Raw genomic sequence first — 20,285 nt, forward strand, 5'->3', positions numbered from 1 at the left:
AGGAACGGGACTGTCCTTCGGAAAGCCCCGTTAGGAAAGAGTTGCACTAGCTGTGCCCCCCTGAGCGGTGTGCTCTGTCCCCGGTCAGGGGGTCGGTGTCAGGCACCTGCCTGGCTGGGGAGAAATTCCCTCCTGATACCCTGCAGCGGTGAATGCCTTGCATCGGGAGACCTGAGCTAAATCTGAATCGCTCCCATTTCCCAAAAAGCAGGGACCTGAAGGTCCACCCCTGATGTGGGTCCCTGGCAGTGCTAGTGTAGCTCAGTAAACCCTCAGTGCCATGGGCCAGCCGCCCTCCCTCTCTCTCTCTCCCTTTCCCTGAACTGTGTACACTATCAGGAAACTGCGCTGCGCCTGCCTGACTCAAGTTTCACTTTCACAATAGATGGAAAGGAGGCCAGGGGCAGTGTCTGAGTGGGAACCACGGCCAGTGAGGGGGACACTGCCACTGTCTGAGAGAGAGAGAGAGACAGCAATCATCACAGCAGGTTACAGGAGGGAGCGAGGTGAGTGAGTGAGTGAGAGAGAGAGAGAGAGAGAGAGAGAGACGGAGAGAGAGGTGAGTGTACACAGCAGAGAGGGGGTGGGGAAGGGGGAGGAAAGAGAGTGGGTGGGGAAAGAGGGGGAGAGGTGTAGGGAGGAAGGGGGGAGGGGAGGGGTGTGGGGTGGAAGGGGAGGAGAGAGGTGTATATGGGGAGGGGGAGAGGGTGTGGGGAGGGGTTGTGGGGGTAGGGAGGGGAGGGGAGAGGTATGGAGAGAGGCAGCAGAGAGGAGGGTGTAGATGGGAGAGAGGGGGCAAGATAGAGGGGATGGGACGAGGCGTGGAGCGAGGACTGGGGTATGAGGGGGAGGGGGTCAATTTGGGAGGGGAAGAGTGGGCGAGAGAGGGAGAGGAGAGGGGGCGAGAGTGAGGGGAGAGAGGAGGGGAGTGAGGGGGGCAACAGGGAGGGGGGGGAGAGGAGAGAGCAGGGAGGGGAGGGAGATGGAAGAGGAGAGAGGAGGGGAGGGGGCTGATGGGGAGAGGAGGAGGAGGAGGAGTGTGAGGGAGGGGAGAGAGAGGAGGGGTGCGAGTTGGAGGGGAGCGAAGATTGAGGAGAAAAGGGACAGGAGGGGGGGGGAGGGGAGAGAGAGGGGGAGGGGAGAGAGAGGGGGGGAGGGGAGAGAGAGGGGGGAGGGGAGAGAGAGGGGGGGAGGGGAGAGAGAGGGGGTGAGAGAAGGTTGGAAAGGGAAAGAGGGGGAGAAGGGAGGAGGGAAATTGGGGAAGGAGGGGAGACATGGGGAGAGTGGGTCTCCGGGAACTGCACTGTTTTGTTTTTGAGGTGACTCCGATCTGTGGGTGAGTATGTCAGTCTCTAGTTCCTTCGCTGACTGACAAAATGGCCTCCGGGGGTGGGGGGAGAGTGAAAGTGAGGGCTGCGGATGGTGGAGATCAGAGTCAGAGAGTGTGGGTGCTGGAAAAGCACAGCTGGTCAGCCAGCGTCCGAGGAACAGGAGAGTTGACGTATCAGGCAGAACCCCCCCTGGTCCTCACCTTCCAACCCTCCAACTTGGCACCGCCCTCTTCCTTCCCTCCACCCTCCCGACTGACCAGTCACCAAGCAGCCCCCAACCTTCAGCTACCCCCACTCCCCTCCCCTCCCGTTTATCTCTCAGTCCCTTCGGCCTCCCTCCCCACATTCCTGATGACGATCCGAAATGTCGACTCTCTGGCCCCTCGGGAGGCTGCCCGACTTGTTGCCCGTCCCCAACGCCCAACACGTTTGGGCCAGTCTTAAAAAACCGAACTGTCGTGCCCATCCGACGCCACCGTCATAATTTTTAGCCAAGAACTCAACTGGGAATGGGGTTGGACCTACCCTGAACTGTTAGCGTCCATCGTTGTAGGTATCTGCCGTTCCACACTCCGGGTTCTGCTGAATGCTCCGAGACGGGCCGTTCAGTGACAGAGTGATGGTGCCCCGTTTGGTTTCTCCGCACGCTCTCGGGCAGCCCGTTCCACATCCCGTCTCTTCAGAAATAAACGCACCCCCTCTCCGTTCCACCGAACGGTGTGACGCCGTGGGTAACGCCCCCCCAGGGTAACGTTCCGGGGACACGGATTCCCACCTCACTGTGGCAGTCCGGCCCGGTCCGAGAATTCCGCAGATTAATTCCCCTCGGACGGAAGGAAGTCGTCTGTTCTGAAACGGACAACCCCCTTTACTCTCGAAATTACCCGCCGCCCCCCCCCCCAGTCTGAGATTCTCCCACAAGGGGAAACGGCCTGTCCAGCCGAATACTCATCAGGGGTTAAAATGATCTTTACACATTTTCCAGAGGCCTCCCGCGTTGTGTCAAAAGTCAAATATTTGTCCCCAAAAAAACAGAGAGTGGGACTGATTCCTCCCCCCCCCAACATCTCTCCCTGCCTGTCCCTGTCCCTCTCTCTCTCTTCCCCTCCTCCCCCCTTCCCCATGGCTGTCTCTCTCTCTCTCCCCCCTCCCCCATGGCTGTCTCTCTCTCTCTCCCCCCTCCCCCATGGCTGTCTCTCTCTCCCCCCTCCCCCATGGCTGTCTCTCTCTCTCTCTCTCTCTCTTTCCTGTCTCTCTCTCTCCCCTCCCCTATGGCTATCTCTCTCTCTCCTGTCTCTCTCCCTCTCTCTCTCTCTCCTGTCTCTGTCTCTCTCTCTCTCCTCTCTCTCTCTCCCTCTCTCCTGTCTCTCTCTCTCTGTGTCTCCTGTCTCTCTCCCTCTCTCTCTCCTGTCTCTCTCTCCTCTCTCTCTCTCTCTCTCTCCTGTCTCTCTCCCTCTCTCTCTCCTGTCTCTCTCCCTCTCCCTCCCTGCCTGCATGTCTGCCTTTCTCTCTCCCTGCCTGTCTCTTTCTCTCTCCCACAGCAGTCTCTCTCTCTCCCTCCCTACCTGTGTGTCTGTCTGTCTCTCCCCCCTCCCCCCTGCATCTCTCTCCCCCCCCCACATCTCTCTCTCTCTCCCTGTCTCTCTCTCTCTCTCCGCCCCCCCCCCCCCACACCTGTCTGTCTCTCACTCTCTCCGTCTGTCTGTCTGTCTCTCCCTCATTTTCCCTCAGACGATCCAACTTTCACCAAACAGCCGAGTGAAGAGTGTGGTGTCGAGGGTTTTGTTTCGTTTGGAAGTTGGATGCTGTGCATCAGTGTCGAACCAGAAGCCTGTTTTTGTAGGCCCCAGAGCCTCTCGGACAGATGGTGGTATGCAGGGAGAGGCAAATGGCGCCCACACACACACACACACACCCCCATCGCAGGTGAACAGTAAATACAAAATTCCACAAGGAATTGATGTCAAGGGAGGAGAGAGAGGGAGACGGGAAACTGCGACAAAGAGAGCTAGAGTTCGGGAAGCAGATGTTTTGGCCCTTTGTGTTTTTGTTTCCCTTTACTCACTTGTGGGAGTCACTGGCTGGGATGAAGCAGGCTGGATAAGCTCAGGCTGTTTTCGTCAGAGCACAGAAGGCCGGGAAGACCTGATGGAGGTGCGCAGGATTGTGAGGGGCAGAGGCAGGGTGGATAGGAAGGAACTGTTCCCGTCAGTCAAATGGTCAGTCACAAGGAGGCATCACATTGAAGTGAAAGGCAGCAGGAGGTTTAGTGGGGATTTGAGGGAGAGTGTTTTCATCGAGAGGGGGCAGGGAGTCTGGAATACCACTATCTGGGAGTGGAGAGCGAGGGCTGCAGACGCTGGACATCAGAGTCGAGAGTGTTGGCGCTGGAAAAGCACGACCGGTCAGGCAATATCCGAGGAGCAGGAGAGTTGACGTTTCGGGCAAGAGCCCTTGGGAGTTGAGGCAGGAAACCTCACAATCTTTTTTAAAAAATTACTTGGATGAGCACTTGATCGTTCTGATCGCTCAAGGCTGTGGGGAAAAGTGAAACTAATGTAGTCAGTAGGACATTTATTTGGTGTTAAAGACTTGTTGGGCCGAAGGGTCTCCACTGTACTGTATGGTTGACTGATTTATTGCCCCCTTGAGAAGGTGGGGGCGAGCCGCCATCTTGAACTGCGTGTGGTGTAGGGACCCCCACACAGCGCCCTGAGGGAGGGAGTCCCAGGATTCTGACCCAGTGACACTGAAGGAACGGCCATGTCGGGACGGTGAGGGGCTCGGAGGGGAACTTGCCAGGGGGGTGGTGTTCCCATGTACCTGCTGCCCCTTGTCCTTCCCGATGGAAGTGGCCGTGGGGTTTTGGAAGGTGCTGTCTGAGGAGCCTGGGGGAGTTGCTGCAGTGCGTCTTGTAGATGGTACCCACTGCTGTTACTGAGTGTCGGGGGGTGTGTGGAGGGAGTGGGGGTTTGTGGGTGTGGGGACAATCGAGGGGGGGGGCTGCTTTGTCCCTGGAATGTGTCGAGCTTCTCGAGTGTTGTTGGAGCTGCCCCCGCCCCCCCATCCAGGGCAAGTGGGGAGTATTCCATCCCACACTCCTGACCTATGTTTCAGTGAAATGGTGAAAGACTGCAGAAGGATTTGGGAATCCTCTTCCATGAATCACAAAAAGCCATTTCGAAGCTCAGCGCGCAATAGGGAAGGCCAATGGAACATTGGCCTTTATTAGAAAGGGAACAGAGTGTAAAAATAGGGAGGTTTTGCTAGAACTGTGCAAGGCACTGGCCAGACCTCAGCTGGAATACTGTGAACGGTTTCGGGGCCCCGTATCTAAGCAGAGATAGACCGGCAGTCCAGAGAAGGTCCACTCAGCTACTCCTGGGGATGGAGGGACTGTGTTGAGAGGTTGAGTAGGTGGGGGCCTGTACTTAGTTCGAAGAATAAGAGGCGCCCTGATTGAAACAGACTCTTTGAGGATTTAACAAGGTAGGTGTGGAGAGGTTGGGAAGGGGAATCTCATAGAAAACCTATCAAATTCTGACAGGGACCAGACATCATAAATGCAGGAAGGATGATTGAATGAGAGAATTATTGATTTTTACTGTCATATTTGCAAAAATATAGCAAGAAGTATTTTTTGCCCCAATCCACCACCTTTATTCCCCATCCACTGAGCATGCTCATATTGCCCCATCTCCCCAACACACTGAGCATGCTCATATTGCCCCATCTCCCCAACACACTGAGCATGCTCATATTGCCCCATCTCCCTATCCACACTGAGCATGCTCATATTGCCCCATCTCCCCAACACACTGAGCATGCTCATATTGCCCCATCTCCCTATCCACACTGAGCATGCTCATATTGCCCCATCTCCCCAACACACTGAGCATCCTCACATTGCCTCATCTCTGCTCCTGCTCTGAGCATGCTCATATTGCCCCAACTCCCCCCTACACACTGAGCATGCTCACATTGTCCCATCTCCCCCTTACACTTGAGCACATTACATTACCCTTCATCCCCCTCCTGCTCTGAGCATGCTCACATTGCCCCTTCACCCCCCCATCAGCTCTGAGCATGCGCACATTGCCTCATCTCTCTTGCTCTGAGCATGCTCATATTGCCCCATTTCCTGTTACATTCTGAGCATGCTCACATTGCCCCTTCAACCCCCCCCCCTCCCACCTGCTCTGAGCATGCTCACATTATCCCTTCTCCCCCTCAGACTCTGAGCATGCTCTCATCGGCCCATTTCCCCCTTCGCGTCTGAGCGCGTCCAGCGGGTCACAGTCTGAGGATACGGTCTGGGCTGTTCAGGACTGAGATGAGGAGAAACATCGTCACCCAGAGGGTTGTAAGCCTGTGGAATTCTCTGCCGCAGAAAGCAGTTGGGGGGGCAAAACATTGAATATTTTCAAGAAGGAGTTGGATGTTGTTCTTAGGAATAAAGTGGGGAACGGGGGACTGAATTGGATGACCAGCCCATGACCATGCTAAACGGTGGAGGATGCCTATGGTACTGAATACCCCATATCTGGTCTGAATTTCTAACCAGTTTGGGATTGGCACTGGCGAGTTTTCAGAAGATTTGTCGCTTAGGTCGAGGCTCTGGATGTAGGTTTGCTCACTGAGCTGGAAGGTTCATTTTTGGTCACCATACTTGGGAACATCTTCAGTGAGCCACCAGACGGGGCACTGCCACTGGTTCCTGCTTTCGATTTATATGTTTGGGTTGGCGATGTCATTTCCTGTGGGTGATGTCATTCCTGTGGTGATGTCATTTCCTGTTCTTTTTCTCAGGGGGTGGTAGGTGGGGTCTAACTCGGTGGGTTTGTTGATAGCGTTCCGGTTGGAATGCCACGCTTTGAGGAATTCTCGTGGGTGTCTCTGTTTGGTGTTGTCCCAGTCGAAGTGGTGCCCTTCCTTATCCGGATGTGAGGATACCAGTGAGAGAGAGGGTCATGTCGTTTTGTAGCGAGTTGGTGTTCATGTAATTGGCATCAATGGGGTCGAGGGTCATTCTCTTTTGCCCAACTTGCTTTGACAATGAGTGCACTTGCACCCTGCACCTCCTCTTATAATTGGAACCGCCCATTTCACTTCGTCCCCTTCCTCCTACCACAGGCCATGGACAGGGACACGAACAGGAGGGAAACCGAAAGCCGAGACGCAGAGAATGCCAATGACAGCCCGCCGCCGGTTTCCCCGAGCCTGGTGCCGCACCGTTCTGATGACAGCCTTCCAGCTGGTGACGGGCATCGGTTTCCAAACGCCGCATCGCGCTCCAGGGAGGTGCCAGGTCTTCACCCGCCAGATAACCACGTTTTCTGTGTGGAGGTGGGTGAGGTACAACTCCACTAGAAAAAAAGTGGGGGGGGAGGGTAGAGCGCGCGCTGGGAGGATCACGGAGATCGTACAATTTTGTCTTCTTTGACGGAACGTGTTGTCGTATTGCAAGGGCCTAGTGAGGGGCCAACCACAGTGGTATGTAGGCCAGACCAGGTGAGGGTGGCCAATTCACTTCACGAAAGGGATGTGAGTGAACCGGATGGATTCAAACCACATTGAATTCAAATTTCATCATCAGCCATTTTGAATTCAGTCCCCACTAGCCTGGGAGCTGGCAGTGGTATTGCCACAGAGACACACAATCGCACGCCTATCACCTACTCGGGTGAGATGCATATGTGTCCCTTGGCCTTGTTCCTGTCCAAATGTAGCAAGACCTGGACGATATCCAGGTTTGGGTTAAATATTGGCATTTGACTTTCACACCATGCGAGTGATTAGATTAGATTACTTACAGTGTGGAAACAGGCCCTTCGGCCCAACAAGTCCACACCGACCCGCCGAAGCGCAACCCTCCCATACCCCTACATTTACCCCTTACCTAACACTACGGGTAATTTAGCACGGCCAATTCACCTGACCCGCACATCTTTGGACTGTGGGAGGAAACCGGAGCACCCGGAGGAAACCCACGCAGACACGGGGAGAACGTGCAAACTCCACACAGTCAGTCGCCTGAGGCGGGAATTGAACCCGGGTCTCTGGCAGCAGTGCTAACCACTGTGCCGCCGTGCCGCCCACCGTGCTTGGGTAATGACCATCTCCACCATCATTCCCTTGATATTCAATTGCATAACCATCACTGAATTCCACCCCCTCCCACTATCAACATCCTGGGGGCTACTGTCTCCGACAAGAGACAATCTAACCATCACCCCCTTGACATTCAATGGTGTTACCATCACTGAATTCCCCCCACAACTATCAACATCCTGGGGGTTACCGTCTCCAACAAGAGAATCTAACCATCACCCCCTTGATGTTCAATGGTGTCACCATCACTGAATCCTCCCACTATCAACATCCTGGGGGTTACCATTGATCAGAAACTGAACTGGACCAGCCCCATATAAACACAGCGGCTACAAGAGCAGCTCAGAGGCTGGGAATCCTGCAGCGAGTAACTCCCCTCCTGACTCCCCCCAAAGCCTGTCCCCCACCATCGACAAGGCCCAAGTCAGGAGGGTGTGTGAGGGAATACTCCCCACTTGTCCTGGATGGGGGGGGGGCAGCTCCAACAACACTCGAGAAGCTCGACACCATCCAGGGACAAAGCAGCCCCCCGCTCGATTGTCCCCACACCCACAAACCCCCCCACTCCCTCCACCCCCTGACGCTCAGTAGCAGCAGTGGGTACCATCTACAAGACGCACTGCAGCAACTCCCCCAGGCTCCTCAGCCAGCACCTTCCAAACCCCACGGCCACTTCCATCGGGAAGGACAAGGGGGCAGCAGGTACATGGGAACACCAGCCCCCTGGCAAATTCCCCTCCGAGCCCCTCACCGTCCCGACTCAGAAATATATCGGCTGTTCCTTCAGTGTCGCTGGGTCAGAATCCTGGAACTCCCTCCCTGAGGGCGCCGTGTGGGGGGAGGTCCCTACACCACACGGGGTTCAAGATAGCCGCTCACACCCACTGGTGATTGAGGAACGGGGCAATAAACGCTGGGCCCAGTTCTGTGAGGGTACCTGGATTTGAATTGTTGAAAGGATCGTTTAGAATCGTGCAGGTAATCCTGTGCATCACTTTCCACCTAGATACAAGCTCTGGAAGTGGGGCGACTCGTTCCTTTTCTGACCCAGAAGGCGGCGGAGGTCTGGAGTCCTCATCATGTGAAAATGCCCTTTTCAAACCGCAGCGTGCAGTCCAAGACAAGAGCAGGAGTGGTAACGTAACAGGGAACGGTGGGCGATCCACAGTGAACCAATCTCACCAACTCTTGCCTCGACTGACATTCCCCCACCCCCCCAACAAAGATTGGGACAAATTGGCGCCAAAATGGGGGCCCGGTAGCTCCAGCCCACCCTCTCGGCCTCTTCTCCGTGGCCCCAGGCAGAACCGAAGGGCAGGCCGTAAAATTGTCGCCGATCTTTATTTCCTCCTGCTTTAAGGACAGGCCGTCATCAATAGCGAGAGGGGTGATTTGTCGCCCATTCCCGAAGTGACCTCGAACCCAGCCGCTCGCTCGCTACTGCTAGACGGCCATTAGGAATCAACCGCTTCACGGTGTAGGCCCGACCAAGGTCAGGGGGGCAGCTCTCCTGGGACATCAATGAACCCGATAGGTGTTTTTCGGCGAGTTGATGAGAGGGTAAAGGTCACCGTTAGTGCATGATTTGATTTTCCAGGTTTATGGATTGATTTTACACAGGACATCCTAATTTCGTTGCCTTTCAGTATCGTACAGCGGTGAAACGCTGGGATGTAATCAAAGGAGTTCTGGGCAAGGCCAAGTTTGAATCCTCGAAGGATTTGGAGGTAATAGCGTTGATTAGTTTGTGACCTCTCCACAGAACTCCAGTTTTCCTATTTAATTCTCATACCACTTGAACTCCTGTCTCATTCCTCATGGTCCTAGAATGTTTAGGTTAGATTAGATTCCCGACAGTGTGGAAATAGGCCCATCGGCCTGACAGGGCCACACCGACCCTCCAACGAGTAACCCACCCAGACCCATTCCCTCTGACTAATGCAGCCAGCATTATGGGACAATTTAACATGGCCGATTCACACTCACCTACACATCCCTGAGCACTATGGGTAATTTAGCACGGCCAATCCACCCTCACCTACACATCCCTGAGCACTATGGGTAATTTAGCATGGCCAATCCACCCTAACCTGCACATCCCTGAACACGATGGGTAATTTAGCACGGCCAATTCACACTAACCTACACATCCCTGAGCACTATGGGTAATTTAGCACAGCCAATCCACCCTAACCTGCACATCCCTGAGCACTAGGGTAATTTAGCATGGCCAATCCACGCTCACCCTAAACCTATGCCCCTCTAGTTCTGGACTCCCTGACCCCAGGGAAAGGACCTTGTCTATTTATCCTATCCATGCCCCCTCATGATTTTATAAACCTCTATAGGGTCACCCCTCAGTCTCTGACGCTCCAGGGAAAACAGCCCCAGCCTGATCAGCCTCTCCCTATAACTCAAACCCTCCAACCCTGGCAACATCCTTGTAAATCTTTTCTGAACCCTTTCAAGTTTCACAACATCTTTCTGATAGGAAGGAGACCAGAATTGCACGCAACATTCCAACAGTGGCCTAACCAATGTCCTGTACAGCTGCAACATGACCTCCCACCTCCTGTACTCAATACTCTGACCAATAAAGGAAAGCATACCAAACGCTGCCTTCACTATCCTATCTACCTGCGACTCCACTTTCAAGGAGCTATGAACCTGCACTCCAAGGTGTCTTTGTTCAGCAACACTCCCCAGGACCTTACCGTTAAGTGGATAAGTCCTGCTAAGATTTGCTTTCCCAAAATGCAGTGCCTCGCATTTATCTGAATTAAACTCCATTTGCCACTCCTCAGCCCATTGGCCCATCTGGTCCAGATCCTGTTGTAATCTGAGGTAACCCTCTTCGCTGTCCACTACCCCTTCGATTTTGGTGTCATCTGCAAACTTACTAACTGCACCTCTTATGCTCGTGTTCTCAGTGCTGTCCTGTTTATCTCACAGTACGCTATTAAAGAGTACAATCAGAAATACGCCCATCTCTGGAATTTCTCAGGACTCCATGAATACTTCCAGCAGGTGAGTTGAACCTTTTTCTCACAAATCCCAGCACAGACCTGTATGATCTCTCTCTCTCTCTCTCTCTCTCTCTCTCGCGGTGGTTAGCACTGCTGCCTCACAGCGCCTGAGACCCGGGTTCAGTTCCCGACTCAGGCGACTGACTGTGTGGAGTTTGCACGTTCTCCCCGTGTGTGCGTGGGTTTCCTCCCACAGTCCAAAGATGTGCGGGTCAGTTGAATTGGCCATGCTAAATTGCCCATAGTGTTAGGTAAGGGGTAAATGTAGGGGTATGGGTGGGTTGCGCTTCGGCGGGTCAGTGTGGACTTGTTGGGCCGAAGGGCCTGTTTCCACACTGTAAGTAATCTAATCTAAAGGACAGTGACCAGTGAGGCGGCGTGGGCAGAGAGGTGGCGGATGAGGTTCGGTGCAGAGACAACTGGAAGGTGGTCAAAATCGAAAGGGGGGGGGCAATTCTACAGGAAGAGAAGGAGCTGAGGGGGGGGTACGTGCATGGATCACTGAAGGTGGCTGGACTGAGGGGGAGAGAGCAGTTAATAAAGTGCCTAACGTCCTTATCTTTATTAGTCGGGGTGGAGAGTACAAGAGGTGATGTTTACCTCAGGCAAGCCACTTGTTCGACCCCCCCACCCACCCCCACCTGGGGTATTGTGTGCGCCACATTATGGGAATGATGTGAAAATGGAGAGAGAGAGAGTGTGAGATTTACAACAATGGGGACGGGAAACATCAGCGATGAGAAGAGAGGTGGAAGACGTTGGGGGCGTTCTCCTCAGAGAGGAGAGGGAGATCCGATAGAGGATTTCAGAATCGGAGGTTGGAGGGGGTGGGAGAGAGGGAGAAGCTGTTCCTGTTTGTGAAAGGGACAAGAACGAGAGAGGGGGCAGACATTTGAAGGGATGTTCAAACGAAGCAAGGGGGACGTGAGGGAGAACTCCCTCACCCAGCGCGTGGTGAGGGTGTGGCATGCACTGCCTGGAAACTTGGTGGAGTGGGGAGGGAAAGATCGACAGGGAAAGAACGGTGGCTCGGTGGTCAGCACTGCTGCCTCACGGCGCAAGGGACCCGGATTTGATTCCACGCTCGGGCGACTGTCTGTGTGGAATCTGCATGTTCTCTCCCGTGTCTGAGTGGGTTTCCTCCCGCAATCCAAAGCTGTGCAGGTTAGGGCGGATTGGCCATGCTGAATTACCCCGTAGTGTTCAGGGATGAGTAGGTTAGAGTGGATTGGCAGTGCTAAATTACCCATAGTGCTCAGGGATGTGCACGTTAGGGTAGATTGGCCGTGCTAAGTTACCCACAGTGCTCAGGGATGTGCAGGTTAGGGTGGATTGGCCGTGCTAAATTACCCATAGTGCTCAGGGATGTGCAGGTTAGGGTGGATTGGCCGTGCTAAATTACCCATAGTGCTCAGGGATGTGCAGGTTAGGGTGGATTGGCCGTTCTAAATTACCCATAGTGCTCAGGGATGTGCAGGTTAGGGTGGATTGGCCGTGCTAAATTACCCATAGTGCTCAGGGATGTGCAGGTTAGGGTGGATTGGCCGTGCTAAATTACCCATAGTGCTCAGGGATGTGCAGGTTAGGGTGGATTGGCCGTGCTAAATTACCCATAGTTCTCAGGGATGTGCAGGTTAGGGTGGATTGGCCATGCTAAATTACCCATAGTGCTCAGGGATGTGCAGGTTAGGGTGGATTGGCCATGCTGAATTGCCCCGTAGCGTCCAGGGATAAGTCGGCCAGGCTGATTAGTCTTGGGAAATGCACGGTTGTGGAGGTGCTGGGTGGGATATTCTTCAGAGGGTCTTGCAGGCCAAATGGCCTCTTTTCCACATTCTTGGAACTCTGGGAATGTAAAGGAAGTGAACAATGAAGTCGTTTGCTGGAACACTGAATGGACTCACAAACTCTTAACATTCACCTGTACCTGTATTTTTGCTTTTGCCGTTGTGTACCTATTATTTATTTAGCTACGCTCCTTAACTCTGTGATCGGCCTGTATTGACTCGCAAGAAAAAGCTTTCACTGGGCCTCGGTACACATGATGATAAATTCAATTCAATTCAACTTAAGTATAACTCATTGAAGATCTGGTTTTGAGAGTTCAGTTAACGAAACGCGCACACATACATTAATAACAGTAACTTTGGCGGGGCTGCTTTTGTCTGTCAGTTATGTCAATGATTTAAATAAGAGAACAGGCTTGGTTCGTAAAGTCTGCATCAAAATTAGTGGTAAGTGAAGAAAGTTACCAAAGATTGCCAACAGATCTTGATCAATTAGGTCAACGGGCGAAGGAGTGGCAGATGGAGTTTAATTTGGATGAATGCGAGGTGTTGCGTTTTAGTAAAACACACACGGGGGCTGGACGTCGGCAATTAATTCCCGACGAAGGGCTTTGGCTGGATTTTCCTGCTCCTCGGATACAGCCGAGGATACCTGCTGTGCTTTCCTAGCCCTGCTCCAATCTTGACCTCGATGGTACAACCGAGAGACCGACGAGGGGAGGGGTTTTCGGGTACCCACTTTCTTGAAGTTTGGGTCAAAGGTAGACAGGGCGGTTAAGGAAGCGTTTAGCGGATTTGGCAAGATGGCGGCCGTCCTGTCAAACTGCTGTGGACAGCTCGGCCTAACAGCCAAGGCATAGCGGTGTTTTTTGCCATCCCTGGCCAACTTACGTGGTGGAATTATTAGTTTAAAACCCTTACAGATCACATATTTGTTAATATTTGGGAGTGGGAAGGAATGCCAAAGGGAAAAGGAGCCAGCAAACAGCAGCAGGGAGGAAACTACCCAGCAGCACCTACCACACCAGAGACAGCAGCAGCAGCCTCTCCTGAACTTCCCGGGGGACCTGACAGACTCAGAGGCGATGGAGAGACTTACCTTGAAAGTCGCGGCTGCGATTGAGGAGATCCGTGGGCAGATTCGTGCCCAGGTCCAAACCGATCGCATCCAGGCTGCAGAAGCACGAGCAGGAGATCCAGGGCCTCGGGGGAGAGGCTGGAGAGTCGAACCCAGGCCTCGGAAGCTGCGATGGAGTCCTCACCCAGTCGGATCCAGGTGCGGGCCTAGCCAGACGACCTCGGAAATCGAGGACGGAGGACAAATCTCCGAATTGTCGGGCTCCCTGAAGTTGAGGAAGGTGAGCAGACAGTCAGCTTTTTTGCTAGCGAAGTTTTCGGGCCTTCACGTCGAGTCCAGCAGGCTGCAGGTTGAAAGGGCGTATCGGGTTACAGTGCACAGGTCAGGGCCGGCCTCACGGTCCTAGTGCACTTCCACACATATAAGGACAAGCGAAAAGTCATAGAAGCTTCCAGATCCCCTGGGGAAAGATCCGCAGGCGCTGCTGTACAAGGGAGTCAAAAATCATGTCTTTCCAGGATTCCTCTGCAGCTGTAAGTCGAAAGAGCAATCCTTCGATGAAGTTAAAAGAGGCTGAGGAACCTGGGCATCCAGTAGTCCATGAGATACCCCACAGTGCTCCGTTTCAGCCTCGAGGACTCAGTTTCTATATTTGACTCAGTGGATAAAGCTAAAAACTTTGTAGACGCTTTAAAATAGACGGTCTGGCCTGAAGAAAACGGTTAATGTTCATTCTGTTTTCCTTCTTTCCCTTCCTTTTTTAAAATTCCTTTCTTTCTCCTTAATAATTTCTTTTTTGGAAAGAGGGGAAAAATATTTGGAATAAGTTGTTCCTTTTTTTTAATAACTGGATTTTCTGGGAAATCTTGTGGATGTTCTTTGTTGTCTCTCCCCCTTTTGCTTGTTCTGTCTCTCTATTAGTCACAAGTAGGGGTGAACATGGAGCCAGGAATGGGTGGAGTGCTCACCCTGACTTTGTCTTTTTTTTTCTGTTGATTTAAGGATCATCTCCTTGTTTTTTCTGTCTGGCCTAAGGCTGGGGCACAGTCCGGGTTTGAAGGAGCTGTGAAGGAGGGGATGGGTGGGGTGAGTGCCCCCTATGGGCAGGATGAGTCTTCCATTCAAAGGTTTTATAGTTGGGGTTCCTTTGGTAGTGATAGTCGTTTCTAGTTATGATAGAGTCGTTTTTGTATCAAGACTCCATGAGTCTTTATTTACTTGTGTTCGGCGTTTTGTAAGCAGGGTTCCCCCTCCCAGGGGTTCAAGGGTCTCTGAAAGGGGATATGGCCAACTGTCTTATTAAATGGTGCACCTGGAACATCAAGGGAAGTCATTCGCCTGTTAAAAGGTAAAAAGTGCTTTCTAGCCTTAAGAGGGAAAGGGTTGATATTGCTTTGTTGCAGGAAACCCATCTCGATGTTGGGGAACACCTGAAGGGAGGGTTATGACCGGGTATTCTTTTCATCCTTTATTACTAAAAGTAGGGGAGTGGCAGTACTTATCCAGAAAAATCTTCTGTTCACATTATTAGAGCAGGTAAAAGATGAGCAGGTATGGTTTGTGATACTTAAAGCCCTGATACATGGGGAGGAACATGGCAGTTTAAATATCTACTGTCCTCCGGCGCATCCCCTCAAATTTTTGATGAGTGCTTTCTCTAAGTTGAGTGCCTTTGGAACACGGCACATTATTATAGGGGGGATTTTAATTGTCTTTTGTGGTCAGGACGCCTAGTGGGCCCTCACTATCTCTTCACAGGCCGAGTAGGGGGTTGACTTATGCGAGGGGTTGGGGCTGGTGGATATTTGGAGATCCTATCGGCAGGGACTTCACCTTTTTCCAAACCCACGTAAATGTCACATGAGGATTGACCTCTTTCTGGTTCCCTCGGCCCTTCGGGATTCGATTACGGGATGTAAAATTGGGAATATAGCTATCTCTGATCACACAGTGGTATACATGGAGGTTAAGGCCAAGAGTGAGGGGCTAGGTTTGCGGCATTGGCGTTTGGACCCTTTTCTCCTTAAGGATTCCGAATTTGTGGAATACTTTTTGAAGGAGTTTCAGGAATTCTTGACTATCACCTCAGGCACAGCTAGTAGTCCGTCTAGGCTATGGGAGACTGCTAAGGCCTTTGCTAGGGGATTAGCTATTTCCTATTCGGCTAGCTAGAAACGACAGGAGGAGGAACAGCGGCGTCTACTTGAGGCGCGGATGAAAGCCGCCGAGGCAGCACATTTTGCGCCGCCTCTCGGTGACTAAACTACAGTGGATCACGGCCCCTCCCGAGCTGCCTTGAATTCAATACTGACACAGACCGCAAAGAAAGAGCTTGCTTTTTGCTAGACAAAGGCTGTTTGAATATGGGGATAGGCCAGGGAAGTATTTAGCCTACCTGACGAGGAAAAAGCGTGCTCCCCAATCCATTACTGCAGTCAGAGGCAGCGCCGGGATCCTGACGTACGATGCTAAAAAGGTTAATGAGGCTTTTCGGAGCTTTTACTCTGAATTGTATCGGTCTGAAGGTTGCGAGGGCAGGAGGGTTAAAATGGAGGCCCTTTTTTTAAGAACCTGGACCTCCCAGGGGTAACCTTGGAACAGGCCTCTCTCCTTAATGCCCCTGTGACAGTTCAGGAAATACAGGAGGCCCCTGATGGTCTTCTGGGTGAGTTTTATAAGGAGTTTGTAGGGATTCTGTCCGGGAGACAGTTTGTAGGGACCCGAGGAGAGGGGTTTATCTTTGACTCAGTGTGCGGATTAGCGCCCGGGAACGTGCTGCCTCAGAATGCGGCAAAAACAGGAACGATCCCGACGTTTGGAAGACTGGCCTGTCGTGGCAACTTCTACGGTCCCCGAACGCAATCTCTGACGACTCTTCTCATTTCCTTCTAGATGCGCAGTGCAGAACGAGAGTGTACACTGAGATGTCTGCTCCCAGACATGGCGAAGCTGGCCCTGAAGTTGCCAGAGCTGTGCTCCAAGGTGAGCAAAATTGGAAAGGAGGGGAACTCAGCATTAACCCTCCCTTCAACCCTTTCTCAGGCCACACTCGGATACTGTGTGCATGTCCGGTTGGCGTAAGACAAAAAGAATAGAGAGCCGCTGGGGGGGGAGGGGTGGGGGTGTCAGATCTAAGCTCTGCAGTCCTGCCACATCCAGTCATGGTGGTGGACGAGTCAAGATTAGAGGGGTGCTGGAAACATCCAGCAGGTCAGACAGCATCCGAGGAGCAGGAAGATGCTGGTGGGTGCTGCATTCCCACAAATGAATAAAACAGTCGGCCATTCAGCCCATCTGTTCAATGGGATTGCTCCTAATAGGATAATCAATTCCGCTTCCTTTCCCTTCCCCCATTAAGCCTTGATTCCTTCCTTGATCAAATCCCACCTTGAATGTTCTGAATGACCCAGCCTCGATATTCCATGGTAGAAAATTCCTCAAATTCTCTAACCCTCTGAGGGGACACATCCCTCCTCATCTCTGCCCGAAATTACCCCCGAGATGATGCCCTCTGGTCCTTTGATTAGATTCCCGACAGTGTGGAAACAGGCCCTTTCAGCACAACAAGTCCACACCGACCCTCCGAAGAGTAACCATTCCCTACATTTATCCCTAACTAATGCACCTGACACTATGGGCAACTTCCCACGGCCAATCCACCCTAATCCGCGCATCCCTGAGCACTATGGGTAATTTAGCATGGCCAATCCACCCTAATCCACGCATGCCTGAGCACTATGGGTAATTTAGCACGGCCAATCCACCCTAACCTGCACATCCCTGAGCACTATGGGTAATTTAGCACAGCCAATCCACCCTAACCTACACATCCCTGAACAGTATGGGTAATTTAGCACAGCCAATCCACCCTAACCTACACATCCCTGAGCACTATGGGTAATTTAGCACGGCCAATCCACCCTAACCTGCACATCTCTGAGCACTATGGGTAATTTAGCACGACCAACCCACCCTAACCTACACATCCCTGAGCACTATGGGTAATTTAGCATGACCAATCCACCCTAACCTACACATCCCTGAGCACTATGGGTAATTTAGCATGGCCAATCCACCCTAACCTACACAGCCCTGAGCACTATGGGTAATTTAGCACGGCCAATCCACCCTAACCTACACAGCCCTGAGCACTATGGGTAATTTAGCATGGCCAATCCACCCTAACCTACACATCCCTGAGCACTATGGGTAATTTAGCATGGCCAATCCACCCTAACCTGCACATCCCTGAGCACTATGGGTACCATACAAGAGAAAACAGCATCAAGTCTTGCCAATTATTCCTAGCGTTTAGCATTGGAGAACATGGAAGATAGGTGTTTGGACATGGAGGTGGGGTAAGTGAGGATTGAGGGGATGGCATTGCCCAGAGTTGAGCGATCAGCTGCGATCGGCCTTCCTGCAGTGAGCTGGATCTGGCGAGATGTTTATTTCTTTATCGCTCTCTCTCTCTCGTCGCAGTCCATCCCTCTCTTGAGGCGAGGAACTCCCCAGGCCGTTAGCATGTCCCAGGAGCAAATCTCCTGCCTCCTGGCAAACGCTTTCTTCTGCACTTTTCCCCATCGCAACAGCAAGCAGTCCAACTCGGAGTACAGCACGTTCCCGGATATCAACTTCAGCAGGTCAGTGAGATTTTGGGGGGGGGGGGGGGGCAGACACGCGGGTGCAGTCAGTCCATGCTGCCCCACCCATGTCTGAGGGAAACCCAGGCTGAGACAGGATGGTGAAGAACCATTGCTCAGACCTTTGAGTATGGGAGTCGGGACGTCACGGAAAAGACGTTAGTGAGGCCACGTTCACAATACTGCGTCTGGTTCTGGCCAACCCTGCTACAGGAACGGTGTTATTAAACTGGAGAGGGTGCAGAAAGAGTTATACGGGGATGTACAGGAACATAGAGGGTTTGAGTTAAAAAGAGAGGACATAGAGATTTAGATTAGATTCCCTACCGTGTGGAAACAGGCCCCTCGACCCTCCGAAGAGTAACCAGCCCAGATCCATTCCCCTCTGACTAATGCACCTAACACTACGGTCAATTTAGCACAACCCACTCTGATCTGCACATCCCTGAGCACTACGGGTAATTTAGCATGACCAATCCACCCTATTCTGCACATCCCTGAGCACTATGGGTATTTTAGCATGGCCAACCCACCCTAACCTGCACCATCCCTGAGCACTATGGGTAATTTAGCATGGTCATTCCACCCTAACCTGCACATCCCTGAACACTATGGGTAATTTAGCACGGCCAATCCACTCTAACCTGCAGATCCCTGAACACTATGGGTAATTTAGCACGGCCAATCCACTCTAACCTGCAGATCCCTGAACACGATGAGTAATTTAGCACGGCCAATCCACCCTAACCTGCACATTTCTGGAAACTATGGGTAATTTAGCATGGCCAATTCACCCTATCCTGCACCTCCCTGAGCACTCTAGGTAATTTAGTACGGCCAATCCACCCTAACCTGCACATCCCTGAGCACTCTGGGACAATTTAGCATGGCCAATCCACCCTAAACTGCACATCCCTGAGCACGATGGGTGATTTAGCATGGCCAACCCACCCTAACCTGCACATCCCTGAGCACTATGGGACAATTTAGCACGGCCAATCCACCCTAACCTGCACATCCCTGAGCACTATGGGTAATTTAGCATGGCCAGTCCACCCTAACCTGCACATCCCTGAGCACTATGGGTAATTTAGCATGGCCAGTCCACCCTAACCTGCACATCCCTGAGCACTATGGGTAATTTAGCATAGCCAATCCACCCTAACCTGCACATCCCTGAGCACTATGGGTAATTTAGCATGGCCAATCCACCCTAACCTGCACATCCCTGAGCACTATGGGTAATTTAGCATGGCCAATCCACCCTAACCTGCACATCCCTGAGCACTATGGGTAATTTAGCACGGTCAATCCACCCTAACCTGCACATCCCTGAGCACTATGGGTAATTTAGCATGGCCAGTCCACCCTAACCTGCACATCCCTGAGCACTATGGGTAATTTAGCATGGCCAGTCCACCCTAACCTGCACATCCCTGAGCACTATGGGTAATTTAGCACGGCCAATCCACCCTAACCTGCACATCCCTGAGCACTATGGGACAATTTAGCATGGCCAATCCACCCTAACCTGCACATCCCTGAGCACTATGGGTAATTGAGCATGGCCAATCCACCCTAACCTGCACATCCCTGAGCACTATGGGTAATTTAGCATGGCCAATCCACCCTAACCTGCACATCCCTGAGCACTATGGGTAATTTAGCATGGTCAATCCACCCTAACCTGCACATCCCTGAGCACTATGGGTAATTTAGCATGGCCAATCCACCCTAACCTGCACATCTGGGAAGAAACTGGAGCAAACCCACATTGGGGGGAATGTGCCAACTCCACACAGACCGTCGCTCGAGGCTGGAATCGAACCCGGGTGCCTGGGTGCTGTGATGCAGCAGTGCTAACCACTGAGCTACCCATAGGCCTGGGACGTTTTATTTTCCCTGGACTGTCGGAGTTCGAGAAGTGACTTTACGGAGGTTTATAAAATCCGAGGGGTGTGGATGAGGGGAATAACAAAGATCTGTTCTCTAAGGTGGGGGGCGGCGGGGGGGGGGGTGCAACACTCGAAGGCATAAAAATGGGACGTGAGGGGTCACCTTTTCCACACAGAGGGTGACGCCTACATGGAACGAGCTGCCAGAGGAAGTGGTAGGGATGGGCACGCTTACAAAATTTAAACGGCGTTCGATGAGGGACGTGGATAGGAAACGTGCAGTGGGACCTGAGCCAAACGCAGGCAAACCAAGACGAATGTCAACTTGAAAACCCTGGTTGGCACGGACGAGTTGGCACGGACAAGGGCCTGCGTGTTCTGCCCGGGGGGCAACCCGGCAGGCCGTAGAGTTTG

General features: G+C 52.5%; 1 protein-coding gene across 2 annotated transcripts in view; it reads left to right on the forward strand.

Moving 5' to 3' along the window:
* Positions 1–354: 354 nt before the first annotated feature.
* The window catches only part of LOC132836987 (poly(ADP-ribose) glycohydrolase-like), a 33,704-nt gene continuing 13,773 nt past the window's right edge, over positions 355–20,285 (forward strand). The window contains exons 1-7 of one of the 2 annotated variants that reach the window (XM_060856594.1): positions 355–506; positions 6,465–6,677; positions 8,449–8,577; positions 9,089–9,169; positions 10,395–10,469; positions 16,226–16,315; positions 17,816–17,976. In XM_060856594.1, coding sequence (XP_060712577.1) covers positions 6,468–6,677; positions 8,449–8,577; positions 9,089–9,169; positions 10,395–10,469; positions 16,226–16,315; positions 17,816–17,976 — 746 coding nt within the window. In that variant the 5' untranslated portion in view covers positions 355–506; positions 6,465–6,467. Of the gene's footprint in view, positions 507–2,587; positions 3,202–6,464; positions 6,678–8,448; positions 8,578–9,088; positions 9,170–10,394; positions 10,470–16,225; positions 16,316–17,815; positions 17,977–20,285 lie in introns of those variants that run through there. The other variant, XM_060856592.1, reaches the window with a different exon arrangement.

The sequence above is a fragment of the Hemiscyllium ocellatum genome, chromosome 48 (assembly GCF_020745735.1).
Source record: "Hemiscyllium ocellatum isolate sHemOce1 chromosome 48, sHemOce1.pat.X.cur, whole genome shotgun sequence".
Lineage (NCBI taxonomy): Eukaryota > Metazoa > Chordata > Chondrichthyes > Orectolobiformes > Hemiscylliidae > Hemiscyllium > Hemiscyllium ocellatum.